Below are 14186 nucleotides of genomic sequence, written 5' to 3' on the forward strand. Positions count from 1 at the left end.
AAACACCAATGTCACAGAAGGTAAAGAAAGTCCTAGGAAGTTCTGATTTGCTCTCTAGAATAAGGAGACGTGACAACAGAGCACAATGTGTGACGTGGGGTTTTATTCTGCTATAAAGGACATTATTGGGACAATTGGCCGGATTTGAAAAAGGTCAGTAGATTAGATAATAGCAGTTTCCATGTTAATTTCCTGATCATTGTACTGTGGCTACGTCAGAGAATGTCCCTGTTTTTAGGAACTCACAATGCAGTATTCAGGGACAAAGGGACATTGTGTCTGCAGATACATGTGTATGCGTGCATCTGTGTGTGTCTATACGTATGTGGAGAGAGAAAAGAATGAAATGTCACATAATGCTAACGCTTGGGAAAATTGCGTGAAAGATATCTGGAATTGTTTGCGCTATTCTTAGAATTTTTCTTTAAGTTTGAAATTATGTCAGAACACAGAAATGAAAGGAAAAGAATCCAGAGACCTGCTTCCCAGTTTCCTCTGGTGCCAGGAGTGGCCATGAACAGAGTTCTGCCAATGGACCGGAGGGGAAGGCTGCTGAGGGTCTTTCTGGGGAAAAATATCCCCCTCATACAGTAAGAATGGACCGGCCAGGTGTGGTAGCTCAAACCTGTAATCCCAGCACTCTGGAAGGCCAAGGCGGGAGGATGTCTTGAGGTCAGGAGATCGAGACCAGCCTGAGCAACGGCGAGACCCTGTCTCTACTAAAAACAGAAAAATTAGCCAGGTGTGGTGGCATGCACCTGTAGTCCCAGCTACTCAGGGGGCTGAGGCAGGAAGATCGCTTGAGCCCTGGAGTTTGAGTTTGCAGTGAGCTATGATGATGCCACAGCACTCTACCCAGGGTGACAGAGCAAGACTCTGTCTCAAAAAAAAAAAAAAAAAAAAAGAATGAACCACAGAGAGACTTGACACTGCACTGGCTGCCCCTACCCCCACATCGTTACTTTAAACCTGTGAGGATGTGATGCCGTAGCTGCAGCAGCCATCTTATGACCATGAGGAAAAGGCCAAGAAACTCACAAAGGTGGTACCCAGAAGCCTGATACTGTTGCCCTGCTTATGAGGTTACACGGGATCATTCAATTCCTGAATTCCTTATCCATTCCAATCCATTGTTCAAGGCCCAGCATGAGACCTGTATCACTCAGGACCAAGGGACAGGGCAGCCCCCACGTCAAGCATGACCAAAGGAAAAATAGAGCTTTGCAGAGTTTCGCATCAGCCATTAAGTGCTCTGGCCTAGAAACAACATGTCACTTTTGCTCGCAACTCATCGGCCTTTATAGACCACGGGCCTAGCTTTGATTCCACAATTCTGTCTTATTTTTGAAGTTTTTCATGTCCGAGTTTGCCCCTTTTTCCCCAACCATAAATTCCCCATGGTAAGCTTTTAAAAATATTGATACCAGGCATTTCTCCAGACTGTTAACATCAGAAACGCTGAGTGGGGCCTGTGATGATACCAGTATTTTATAGTCGAGGTAAAACATCCGTATAGTCCAGTGCAAAAATCATACATGTACATCTCAGTTACTTTTTATTGTTGTAAAACAGACATATACACTTTGCCACTTCACCCACTTGCAAGTGCACAGTTCAGTGGCATTAAGTACACTCACAATGCGTGCGACCGTCACCACCATCCATTTCCAGAACCTTTTCATCATCCCAAACAGAAACGCTGTCCCATTAAGTACTAGCTCCTCATCCCTTCTTCCCCCAGCCCCTGAATAAGCTCTGTTCTACTGTCTGTCTCTGTGGATTTGCTGATCCTAGGTATTTCATATAAGGGACTTGCACAGTATTTGTGCTTTTGTGGCCAGCATCTGTCACTTAGCGTGTTTTCAAGGTTCATCGTGTTGTGGCATGTGCCAGAACTTCATTCCTTTTTAGGGCTTAATACTATTCCATTATAGGAACAGACCACATTTTGTTTATCCATCATCTGTTGAGGGACACTGGGTTGCTTCCACATTTTTGGCTACTGTGAACAGTGCTGCTGTGAACATTTTTCATGGACAAACATCTGTTTATATCCCTGCTTTCAATTCTTTGGGGTGTACACCTAGGAGTGTAACTTCTGAGTCACAGGGTAATTCGAGCTTTAATGTTTTGAGGAACCGCCACACTGTTTCCCACGGCGGCCGCACCACCTTACGTCCCACCAGCAATGCATGAGGGTTCCAATCTCTCCGCATCCTCGCCAAAGCCCAATTTTGGGGTACACATATATAAATTCAAGTAAGCCCCACATGGATAAAGATTTCTATCATTGCCTGCATCCGGAAGGCACCCTCACGGGAATCGGTATTGTTGAAAAGCCCCCCGGCAGCCAGGGTTAAGAACCACGTCCTAAACTTTTTGTGGTTCTATCTCTGGCAAGGCTGACCAACTCCCAACCTAAAAATAAACCCTGGTCTGAAGATGGAATATTAAACATGACATTGTCACCTTGACAGAGTGGCTAATAACGCCACGGCGGGCAGGAGCCCATCGATCACAGGCCGCTGCCTCCTGTTTGGAGGGCTGAGGGGGACGCCAAGGTGGAAGGGAAGAACGCAGCACGGGGCAAGCCGGGTGACGGCCGGGCACAGAAACGCCAGCCCAGGCCTCCCCAGGCCTCTCCCCAAACTGGGAACGTGAAATCTAGCAGCCGGGCAGAACGGCTGACCTCCCTGAATTCAATTTGCAAGGTCGACCCTGCAAGAACCCAAGCCTAATAGAATTGTCGCATCTGCGTCGCGGCCATTTACAACGCGCTCTTACTGGGTCTGAACACGAAAGCAATTATGCGGTACATCCTTTGGCAAGAACCTGAGGTTCCTATCAAGGGGGGGAGAGAGACACTGCAGAGTCATGCGGTTTTTAAAAAGAAAGAAAGCCACAAAGACACATTCATTATGAAAATTTGAAAATTTCCACTTCCCTAGAAATCACATATGAAGACTTGAGAGTCGGAACCCTTTTGAAAGCTCCATTGTCTTAAGAGTATAAATAGCACCCCTTAAAAAAGCCACAATTTCAATCAAGCTGCAATAATGGGAAGTACCATTCACGGAACGTTGTCTTTTAAAATTTCATGACACATGAATTGATTCTCACTCCAAATCTAATTAGAGGCTCAAGCATATCAGAGAGTTTGTGACAACGTCAAAGTGACTTGGAAGCTGTACATGCAATTGATCTTTTTCAGTGGGGTATGATTTTACTTTTTTAAGTCCATCTAGACGTTCAAGAACTCCCCCAAAGAAAGGACCACAGACAAGGGTTTAACGGAGGAAGTCTCTCCATTCTTCTTGGGAGCTCTTTCCAAAAGTCTCAGCAAGAAAGTCGAGGCCAGCATCTGGCGCTAGCCCGTGTGACCTTGGGAAGTTCCTTGAACTTGGTGTCTTAGTCCCCATCTTCAAAATGAAGATAATGATGACACCCGCCTCCTGGAGTTATGGTCGGGATCATGTCCCCGGAACAGTGCCTGGCATAAGGTAAGTGCTATAGCAACGTTATCTATTAGTGGTACTATGTGGCTAAGCCCTGAAGGGGCAACAGAACCCAGCCCAAGGCCCACACAGCTGTGGCTCCAGCCCCCAGAGCCAGTGGTCCCAGGCGCAGTTTGTAGCAGAAGGACAGCCCAACAGACCCTCCAGTGGGAGCCAAAGCTCTCAGCCACCAGGACAGCCCAGACTGACCAAAACAACAAGCTTGCTGCCCTCAGCAATGGGCACCTGGTTCGGCTGTCAGTGCACAGAGGAGACCTGGCAGTACTGAAACTGCAGGGACCACAGTCTGCCGGATGCAGGGTGGTGCTCGTCAGTTCCCTCCATCCCAGCCTGGGTGAGGCATGAGCCCCAACCTGCCTCCTCCCCAAATGCCTTTCCTCAGCTGCCAGTTCCCACCAGTGGTCCTTAAGCTCTGCTTGTCCACAGACCAGGGACTCCCACCCCAGGCACTCAGGGTTTCTGTCTCACCTGGGGCCTCTGGTGGGCCACTGTCTTTCCCAGGAAATTTTGCAGGAAATGGGCTATTGACAGTGACAGGCAGCATTGCACACTGCTCTCGGAGTCTGCAGCCAGACTCACTGTTCCAACCCCAGCTCCGCCACCTGTTGGCTGTACGACCCTGGGTGAGCCAACCTCTCTGCACTCAGCTCCCATCCTGTAAAAACAGGGATCCTGAAAGCATCTTCTCTGTGGGACGGTCTTGAGACCTGAATGAGTGGATGCTTTACATGCTTGGAACAGCCTAAATCCTCAACATGGGTTTGCTCAAGGAGCAGCTTCCACTACGCTCTCAGCCCACACTCAAGTTTGCAGAAACATGACTTTACTTTTCAACAACCAAAATTAACTTCTTATGAACTCCCACTCTCCTGGGGATGTGGAGTGATTCTGTCATGGATGGGGCTTCCTGCTCTCCCCAGGGCTGTGCCTAAATCCAGACAGGGCTATGTCTTGCCAGGGCGGGGGGTGGCGGGAACATGTTCTCATCGTCACCTCCCCACTGTGGCACCCTCTGAGGTGGCCTCATTGCTCTCCGGATCTAATCGCTGATCCAGAAAGGCTTTCCTGACACAGCCTTGTAGGGCTGCCTGAGGTCAAACAAATCAATGCACGTGAAGCCTTAGAGCAACATCTGGCCCACGCTAGGTAGTCATTCCGTGTCAGCCACCGTGACCTGGTGATCGGTGACCCAAGGAATGTGACCCAGCCCTGCCTGATGTTCCCTTTTTTCCCAAGAGAAGCTGTGAAATCTCCCAGTTTCTAAATTGGCACTGGATCCAAATAATGAAACAGCAATTGTAGGAGCCAAGCAAGATCCATCTGTGATCTGGATTTGAACCATTGGCCATTGCTTTGAGATGCCTGTTCCTTGTTGCCAAGTTTGCAGTTCATGGTTAGTCCCATTTTACAGATGCAGGAGGTGAGGCCCTGGGTGGTTGAGAAATTTGCACGGTGTCACCCAGAGCCAGGCCTTGAACCCAGACAGTCGGCTCCAGGGCCAGTCCTCTCACACCTGTGCCTCCCACCAACGGCCACCACCTTTAGAGCAGCCTCCTGCTGTCCCCAGCTTCCCCATGGCTCTGCCAACCTTCTTTACTGACATCACCAGCTTGATCCTATTTCAAGGAGCCCTGTTCCAACTGCTACTGCTGCATGACTACCCCCAAACTCAGTGGCATCGAACGAAGGTAATTTTATTACATTTCACAGATTCCATGGGTCAGGAATTCAGGCAGGGTTCCACTGGGTGACTGTTCTGTTCCATGTGGTGTCCACTGAGTTACTCAAGGATGCTCAGCTGGCAGACAGCCAACCTGGAGGGTCAGAGGCAGCTCCACTGACATACCTGGAGTGCCCTGGCAGGGACGGCTGAACACTAGGCTCAGCTGGGATCACAGCGCCTCCATGTGGTTTTCCCAGCATGGTGACCTCAAGGTAGTCAGACTTCAGAAATGGCGGGGGGCTCCCCCACAGTGAGCACCCGCAAGAGAACAAGGCAGAGCTGCGTGGTTTTCCCTGCCCAGCCTATAAGTCACCTCTGTCAGACTCTCTAGAACAAACCGGTCACCAGCCCACCCAGATTCAAGGAGAAGGGGATATAGACATGCCCAAGAGAAGTGTCAAAAAAATTCCCACCATTTTTGTTTAACCACCACCTGCCCTGAGTGATCTCTGTGTAGAGGAAATGCTAGCTCCAAGGGTACTCCAATTTTATAAGACGCATTTATCCCGGATGAAGTTGTTCCTCCTCAGAAGATGCTCTGCCTCCACTTCAATCTGACTGGCCCTCAAAACCCAATGCTTGCGTTTGCCGTCTATACAAAATAAGTCTCATTTGTCTTCATTACCCGTGAACATTCAGACCCAGAAAAGCGAATTTTTTCTTTGAAATTCTGTTTGGGAACTCTGCCAGGCAAGATCCAGGCAATTCTTTAATTTTCTGTCCCGCCTCAAACAGGCCTTCTCTTACAGACTCTCACCCCTCCGCCTTCCTGCGGGGACCAGTGGCCAGAGGCCTCGAGAGCCACGCTGGAAAGGAGGCAGTGACCTAAGCTCAAAATGCAGCCACAGCACGTCTTCCTGGCCTGGAATTCTGCCGCTTCGCAAACACCCGGCAGCTGTGCTGTGTGGGGGGCGTGTGCCCGTCTGGAGCCCGTCCCCAACCCCTCCGGCGTCAGCGCCCCCAATCCTCCCCAGAGGACCCATCACCCCCACCTGGTTCAGGTTGAGCGGCTGCAGGGTGGGCCCACGATCCAGGTGTGACCAGTCAGAACCTTCCAGTCTCCTGGTCTCTGTGATTGGTTCAGGGATGGGCGCGTGACATCAGCCAGGCCAAGGACACACCTCCCCGGGCCTTTTGTTGGAATTTAGGCAAAAAGTCACAGACGAAAACCTGCACAGGAGAAAGAAGGGACAAGAGGTTATAGAAGAATAGCAGATAATGTTCACTGAGCACCTGCTATGTGCCTGGCACTATTTACAGGCACCATGGTTATTTCACTCTCATCATGCCCGAGAGATGCATAGTATTGTTAATCCGCACACTTACAGACGAGAAAAGGAGGCTCAGAGAGGTTAAGCACCTTGTCCATGGTCACACAGACAGAGGCGGAGCCATCACTCAGGTCCAGGGGCTTGGTTCTACAATAGGGTTGCCAGATTTAATTCAACTACAGAACATCGAGTTAGGTTTGAATTTCAGGAAAACAATGGGTACTTTTTGGTATAAACACACCCTATGCGATACTTGGGATATTCTTGTACTTAAAAAGCTAGTCATTGTTTTTCTAAAACTGCAGTCGAACTGGGTGTGCTGTATCCTATCTGGCAACCCGATTCCAGGGCCCGTGGTCTTAACCCCTGCACCCTCCCGCCCGCACGGATGCCCGGAGATGCCCGATCGCGATCGCGGTGCCCCACGGCCTGGACCCGGCTGCGCCTGAAGCGGGTGACGAGAGATGCGTCTCTCACCGGCACTTGAGGTTCTGACCGACCGAGCGCCAAGCGCGACTCAAACAGGCGCTTCCTTGAAACTTTCCTCTGTAGTCGGGACCGAGGGTGGGGACACGGAGAAGAGAAAAGAGACGAAGATTCCCGTCAGGGACCCGCGCCTCAGGAGGTGCCGAGAAGAGGGCGGCTACGCCCCTAGGCCCCGGCAGGTGTTAGTTCTCTCTCGCTGCATAACAGATTACCACACGCTTAGCAGCTGAAAGCAACCGGAGACTGCCATGCTGGGGCAGGGAGTGGGAGAAGAAACAGAGGGCCCTGGTGCTGCCTCCCGCTTCTTAAAGGAAACCCCCGGCCTCTCCAGAGCCCACCTGTCCGCCCTCGGTCCTGCTCCTGGCGCAGCCGGTTCCATACCTGAAGGGGTCGTGTGACCCAGGCCTGGCCAATCGGCGGATTCCCTCCTTCTGGCCAGTGATTGGCTCAGGTTTGGTCACATGACCCAAACAGTCCAATAAGCGCCAACGCGGGAACTCCTGTTGGAACTGTGGAGGGGGTGCGAGGGGAATCTTTCTCTGCCTCTTATCCCGGTGAGGACCTAAGCCTGGAGCTGCGAGTATGCACCGCGCCATCAGGAGAAGAGAATCCCGAGAACGCAGTCAGCGTAGAGGAGGGCGGAGCTGAGTTGGAAAGCGAGAACACTGATGACGTCATGGACCCCCTGGTCCAGCCGTCCTTCAAAACCGTGAGCTAATCACACCCTTTTATGCTTGAGCCAGTTGGCGTTGGGGTTTTCTGTTACTTATAAACAGCAAAATACACAGTCATGACTGAAAGGAGGAAGTGGATGCCAAAAACATTTAGACCGTGCCCCGCAGGTGCATGGTGAGCAGGGCTGGTGAGACCCGTGACTCCACAGCCTGCAGAATGAAAACTGGGTCGCGCCAGCTGGATCCATGTGACAACCACTCCCTTTCACCCGCCCAAACCCCAACTGACCATGATCTCTGCTTGAGCCAGGGAAAGAGAGGAGGAGGAGGAAACACAGGGAGGGAGCCCCGAGATGAAAAAGTCTGGAAATGGTTCCAGCGCATAATGAATTGACTAGCAACTGTTTCTCCCCTGGAAGTCATCTAATGAAATTGTTAGACCGTCCATTTGCCGCTGTGACGGCCAACGTGCTCTCCGGCACGGTAAACCACGACAACAGAGCCAGCGTCTCACTCATATGTGAAACATCTTCTTAACAGGCCTTTCCTTGTTTGTTTATGACAGTCTTGAAAGTTTGGGGACAAAATGGCAGGAGGCTTCTAGAAACAGTTTGCACGAACGTAAAAGGCAGCCGTGGCTCAGAGAGAAGGGATCGCAGCTCATCAAAGCCAGCTTAGGCTTCCCGGGCGTGATCAGGCAGCCTCCCGAGTGTCTCCGCTGAATGTTCAACACCTACTCGCTTAATGACCAGAATCGTTCTCATGTTTTGTGCACAAAGGTGCTCGGGGTGCAGTGAGGAGAGAAGAGTGAGGAGGGAAAGAGGAAGTTGGGGGGCTGAGGTCAAGTCTCCCCCCACCCAGCGCCCAGTCAAGACCTGGCCCTGCAGGGGCCTGCAGCCCTGACAGAGGCCAGTAGGAGGAACTGCCCTCTGCAAATGCTCATCTGACGGTGTCACTGCAGGACTCAAAATCCTCCCTGGCTTCCGAGGTCCCTTCAAATACGGTCCACGCCTGCCCCCACGGCCCCGCCTGCCTCTCCACTCTCTGGCCGCGGCTTCCTCAAAATAGCCTTTTTGTTCCTCTAGGTTAGTTCCTTCCCTTCCCAGGACCTGTGTCTGCCTGGCTGTCCTACAGTCTTCACATGGCAGTGTCACACCTCTCAGGCCATGGCTTCAGGGTCACCTGGGGGCCCCCGGACCACCTTGGCGAAAGAGCCTCGTGTCCCATCAGACATTCGTGTTTCCTGTCGACCGTCAGTCTCCCTCCACAAGACATATCCCCCGTGGCACAAGGAGCAGCCGGGTGCCCCTGTCTCTGCAGGAGGAACCGCGACTGGCCCCAGATTGCCCTTCCCTCCTCGTCAGAGCCAGCTCCGCCCACCGCCAGGGCTCTGGGAGGACACCCGCCTCCCGCCAGACTTCCCCCAGCCTGCTACACAGCTGAGTGCAGTTGTGTGACGACGTTGTGGCCAGTGGGACATAAATTAGGGTTAGGTACCCCCCTCCCCATGCTCCTTTCCCTGCGGGAACCAGGTGAGCTGGCATCCGCCCTGTGGACCTTCACCCCATGGGACGGTGCAGCAACCAGAGGGAAGCAGCCAGGTCCTTGGGTGACTTCGCAAAACAAAGCCACCTATACCTCTGGTCCACCCACTTACCTTGGAGCTGTTACGAGAGAGAAAACATTCCTGATTGAGCCAGATTTGGGGGTAACTGTCCCAGCAACCTAGCCTGCACCCCCGTAAGTCAGTGTGCGATTTTCCCTCTGAAGGATTGAGGGTGGGATGTGGCTGGGTCCTCAAAGGGAGTTTTGTTCCCCTGGAGACTCCCACTCAGGCATTTGAAGACCCGAGGTGGGGGGCTCTTCTGTTCACCTACAGCCACAGTGACGAGGGCAGGAAGACGCCTTTCCCAAGGCTTGGTGGACTTCAGGCCATCTGCTTGGGAAAACAGATGAGTGGGCCAACCTGGGCCCTGTCCTCGAGGGCTCAGATGGCAGCACGGGGGACAGGCGGGCAGACGCCTGCAGCTGGAGTTGATCGATTCAGCCCCAGGGTCCCTGAGGAGGGTCCGCCCAGGCAGGAGGGTGGGCCGGGCACCGTGAAACGTGAAGGAGCCCTCCAGCCCGGGGAAGGTTCCTGGGGGTGGGAAGGAAGGCCCAGGGGAGGACCACTGTGAGAGGGCTGGCAGCCGTGGAGACAGAGAATCCCGCAGCCCCACCAGGCCGCGTGGCAGATCCCGACGCCTTCAGGAGCTGCTGACGGGACAGGCCTTGGGGGAGCTAGAGGTCAGCGAGAGGCACGGTGCAGCCTGAGGCCACCTCAGAGAGGAAAAGGCAGCTGGCCGGCAGGTGGCGGGGTCTGAAAGTGACGCTCGGGCCAAGGAACGTCAAAGGCAGGCTCAGCCCCGCATGTACCGAGCGCCTGTTGTTCCCGACCATCTGTCTCTCATTAATGAAGTTGTCCGGCGCAGCTTATTAATAAGGACGCGTGGGCTTAGTCAGCCTGGGCCGTCCTGCTGGAACTAAAGGGCACGATGATTAAGCCGTAATGACTCCTCGGGCTCCATCAACACGGGAGTCTCCAAGCATCGGCGGCAGGAAAGGGCCTTGCAGGTCCCAGGCCTGACTTGAACCCTGGGCGGGAGGCCCGCAGGCTGGCCACACGGGAGGACGAGCCCAGCCCAAGGGTCGTCCACAACCAGGCGCCCTCCTGCTCGGTTCTTCCGGCTCAGGGCTCCCACCTCCCCAACAATCACTGTTCCACTTCTCGCTCGGTGACGGGACCCCGACAGTGTTTGCAAGGTGAAGTCTGCAGAATCCTGGCCCCCAGAGACGCCACATCCTCATCCCGGAACCCTCGAGTGTCAGGGTACGTGGTGCTGTGGTCCGGGTGTGGTTTGTCCCCGCCAAAACTCAGGGTGACAGTTGATCCCCAGTGCAGTGTTAGGAGGCGGGGCCTAGTGGGAGGTGTCTGGGTGGTGGGGTCAGATCCCTCGTGAATAGATTAACAGCCCCCCGTGCTGGGAATGGATTGGCCCTGATAGCGGCTGTTGCGGAGTCTGGCGTCCTCTCTTGCCGTGTGATCTCCGCACACGCCAGCTCTCCCTCCGCTTTCCCCGAGTGGGAGCAGCCTGAGGCCCTCACCGGACGCAGCTGCACAATCGTGAACTTTTCTGATGGGTGTCGTGAGCCGGGTAAACCTCTTTTCTTTATAGTAATTCCCGGCCTCGGGTATTACTAAAGCAAATAAAACTGACTCGGACATGCAGAAAGGGGGAGTTAAGGCTGCTAAGTAGCAGATCTTACAACAGGGAGGTCACGCCTGGCAATTCTAGTGGCAAAGACAGACGCGGATTCTCCCCGGAGAGTCCAGAAGGAACGCAGCCCCGCTGAGGCCCTGACTGCAGCCCAGTGAAACCACGCCAGGCTTCTGACTCCAGAACCGTAATAAACGTGGGCTGTTTTAAACCACTAAGTTTGTAACATTTGTTATAGGACCCATAGGAAACAAATACAAAAAACTAATAAGTCCTTTTCAAAATTCTCAGATCCCCAGACGCCCCTGCAGCAAGGGTGGCCGGCCCCATGCCGGCCGGCGAGGCACAGCACATGTGAGCTGGTGGGTTTCCAGAAAAGTCACCGTCTTGCTGATGAAAAGGGACAGACCCCGGAGGTGCAGGCTTCTGCCTTTTACTCAGCATTCTTGTCACCGCCTCCTCCTTCCTGCCTGGAGGTGGAGCAGCCACCTACTGAGGACGGCAGGAGACAGGACCTGGGGACAGCTGCATCATGGAGTCACTGCCCAGCCCCGGAGAACAGCCTCCAACTTCCAGTGACATGAGGACCGTAAGCCCACTGGGCCAAGCCTGCACTCTGTGGCCTGCAGCCAGACACAACCCCAGCGACACACGGCTCTTGCAACGCCAAGAAAGGAGCTGACGTCCAGAAACCCAGCGGGCTCTAGGCCGTGGGGGAGCCCAGGGTGCTGGTTTCACACGGAGCAGCACTCCCGCGCCAGCAGTCACAAGGGACATGGCTAATACCAGGGACCCGGGAAACGCCCCACAGATTTGGGCCACACAACTCCAGGACAGAGGCGTGGCCGGCACATCAGCACAGCCAGCCTCACGCACGCAGAGAACACGCAAGCACACCGCATGTGCATCGATGGGTGCGCGCATACACGGTTATTTATTGCATAAAATGCCTCATAGCACTTCCCCCTACATTTTTACAATCCAGAAGAAAAAGGATTCCAAAAAGGGTTTCACTGTGCTCAGTTTAAAAAAATACAAAAATGGACATCAGGATCACTGACCCATGCTCAAGGCACATACACGCTGCCATTCCTCCCACGGCCAGGCAGCTCCATCTCCGCAGGACCCGCGGTGAGCACCCTGCCTGGACACGCAGCCTGGGGCTCACTGGCATCCCCTAGGGACGCAGGTGGACGCCCGCTGTGTCACATGCCCACACACACGAGACACTTAACATTAAAAACATTTAAAAGCATTCGGAATCTGTGCAATAGAGAGATCCGATCAAAGAGTGAAAGCCACTCGCTCCTGCGAGGGAAGCTTCCGCGGCTGGGAGGCGCTCTTTGGTTGGAGGGTGAGGGCGCGGTCCTCCCCGGAACCACGTTCCCTCAGTGACGCAGACAGTGCGTGAGTGGCCGGCCCGTGGGCCTAGCAGCCAGCTGGGACAGGATGTGTCACGTTGTGCAGGGGGGTCCCTCGTAACAGCCACAGCCCGGCGGTGGGTGGACGGCCCTGAGGGGAGGCGGGTGAGCGGAGGTCCACGCAAAGGGAAGCAACGGGTTCGCACCTCAACAGGGTGAAATGGGACGACGGGAGCGCCGGGTGGAAGGCAAGGTCGCCGCTCAGGAGTGGTCCGTCACCAGAGCACCAGCCGCCCTGTGCCCCTCCTGTGAGTGCAAAGACACGCACCACACGTGTGACCCGGTCATGTCCTCGTGGTCTCTGAAAGCCAGAATTCCGCTCCAGCGTGCGAAAGACCCAGGCACCCCCCGGATTTACCCACAAAACAGAGCAACAATTCTTCCCCAAGCCTGCAGAGCGCTTGGTGCAAACGTCCCTGTAAAACAGCTGTGGGTGTCCAAGTAACTTCTGGAACAGACAAGTTACAGTGCACACGCGTGTGCCGAACGGCACGCCTGCCGTCAGAAGTCCCGCAGCTCAGGGATGTCCCGGTACAGGTCCAGGGCCTCGGGGTTGGAGAAAGCCCCCCGGTGTTCCACGGCTTTCCCGGCAATGACCTGCTTCACGGCCACTTCTACCTTCTTGCCGTTGACCGTGTACTGCAAGGGACAGGCAGAGAGAACAAACAAAAAAGAGCATTTAAACCTGACGGGGAAACAAGCCCTCGGCTCTAGGCACATCCGGCCCCAAAGGCCCAACCCAGCCCGGAGAGCTGAAGGCGACCGAGTCTTGGCCCCAAGAGTCCCCCCACCGAGCCGGCCTGAAAACGTGCACCTAAGTCCCCGGACAGGCAACTGTCCCCTCTGTGTGTGGGGGAAAAAGTCTCTTCTTCTGAAAGGCAATTTCAAGGCCCAGCACCTAAACCAAACTCTAACACTCTAGAACCTTCCCTCGCTGCCCCAGCATGGTCGCCTAGACAGTGGGGCCACCCCAGAGATGCCTCGACGTCCACGTGAGCAAATTAATTGTTCTAATGTTGCACATTTGATCAGGCCTGAGAACCAGCTGTACGTGTCACACCCAGGCTGGCCCTGGAGAGAGCGCAGACACCCCACTGTCCCCGGCGCTGCATGTCCCGGACGGGAAAACCAGAGCCTCTTTCTCAGAATTGGGGATTCTGTCACCAGGACTCTGGACTGTGAAAATCCACAGCTCGTTCCTAGATCCCGACAGGCGCCCGAGGAAGGGAGTTTTCAGCAAAGACATGACTTCCGCAGCCTCATCTGGGGGCTCCGGGGGAAATCCGTAACCTGAGTGTCTCCTCGAATGTCAAACGGGAGTGACAGCCCCTATCCTGGGGGACGTGGGGACGAGAGCGAATGAGTTTAACACGCACAGCTTCAGGAATGCCTGCTTTTAAATGGTATTATGGTTTTACTTTTATTTATGTTTATAATTTCATTATATATTTATATCACTTTATTACATTATAAAGTCAGACTCTGGCTGAACATTCAAAGCTCCCTCTGAAATTCATGGCACGTGTGTTTCATCTGTAATCCTAAGGGGCCTTCAGCAGTGCTGGCATGTTTATGGGCCAGGAAACTTCTAGAACAGCAGAGCCCAGTAAGGCTGCAGCACCCGGAGCTCTCAAAGTGCTGGTGTTATTTTTTTTTTTTTTAACCTGAGATGTAATTAAAATTCATTCACTTGAAAAATTCAGTCGACGTGTGAACTAATTAAAGATCTAAGTGCTGCGCGGTGGCTTCTTCGGAGGGACTGCCTGTCACTTTGTGTGGCACCATCGGCCCTCTGTGAAATGCAAACATCTCGCATGCTTTCTGTGCGGCTAAGCTTTA

At 53.7% G+C, this 14186-nt stretch overlaps 1 protein-coding gene across 1 annotated transcript in view; it reads right to left on the reverse strand.

Annotated features, from left to right (window-relative positions):
- Positions 1-11849: 11849 nt before the first annotated feature.
- The window catches only part of AACS (acetoacetyl-CoA synthetase), a 53745-nt gene continuing 51408 nt past the window's right edge, over positions 11850-14186 (reverse strand). The window contains exon 18 of the mRNA XM_012663539.1: positions 11850-12986. Coding sequence (XP_012518993.1) covers positions 12849-12986 — 138 coding nt within the window. The 3' untranslated portion in view covers positions 11850-12848. The remainder of the gene's footprint in view (positions 12987-14186) is intronic.

Source organism: Propithecus coquereli, unplaced genomic scaffold (assembly GCF_000956105.1).
Source record: "Propithecus coquereli isolate 6110/MARCELLA unplaced genomic scaffold, Pcoq_1.0 Scaffold81, whole genome shotgun sequence".
In the NCBI taxonomy this organism is placed as follows: domain Eukaryota; kingdom Metazoa; phylum Chordata; class Mammalia; order Primates; family Indriidae; genus Propithecus; species Propithecus coquereli.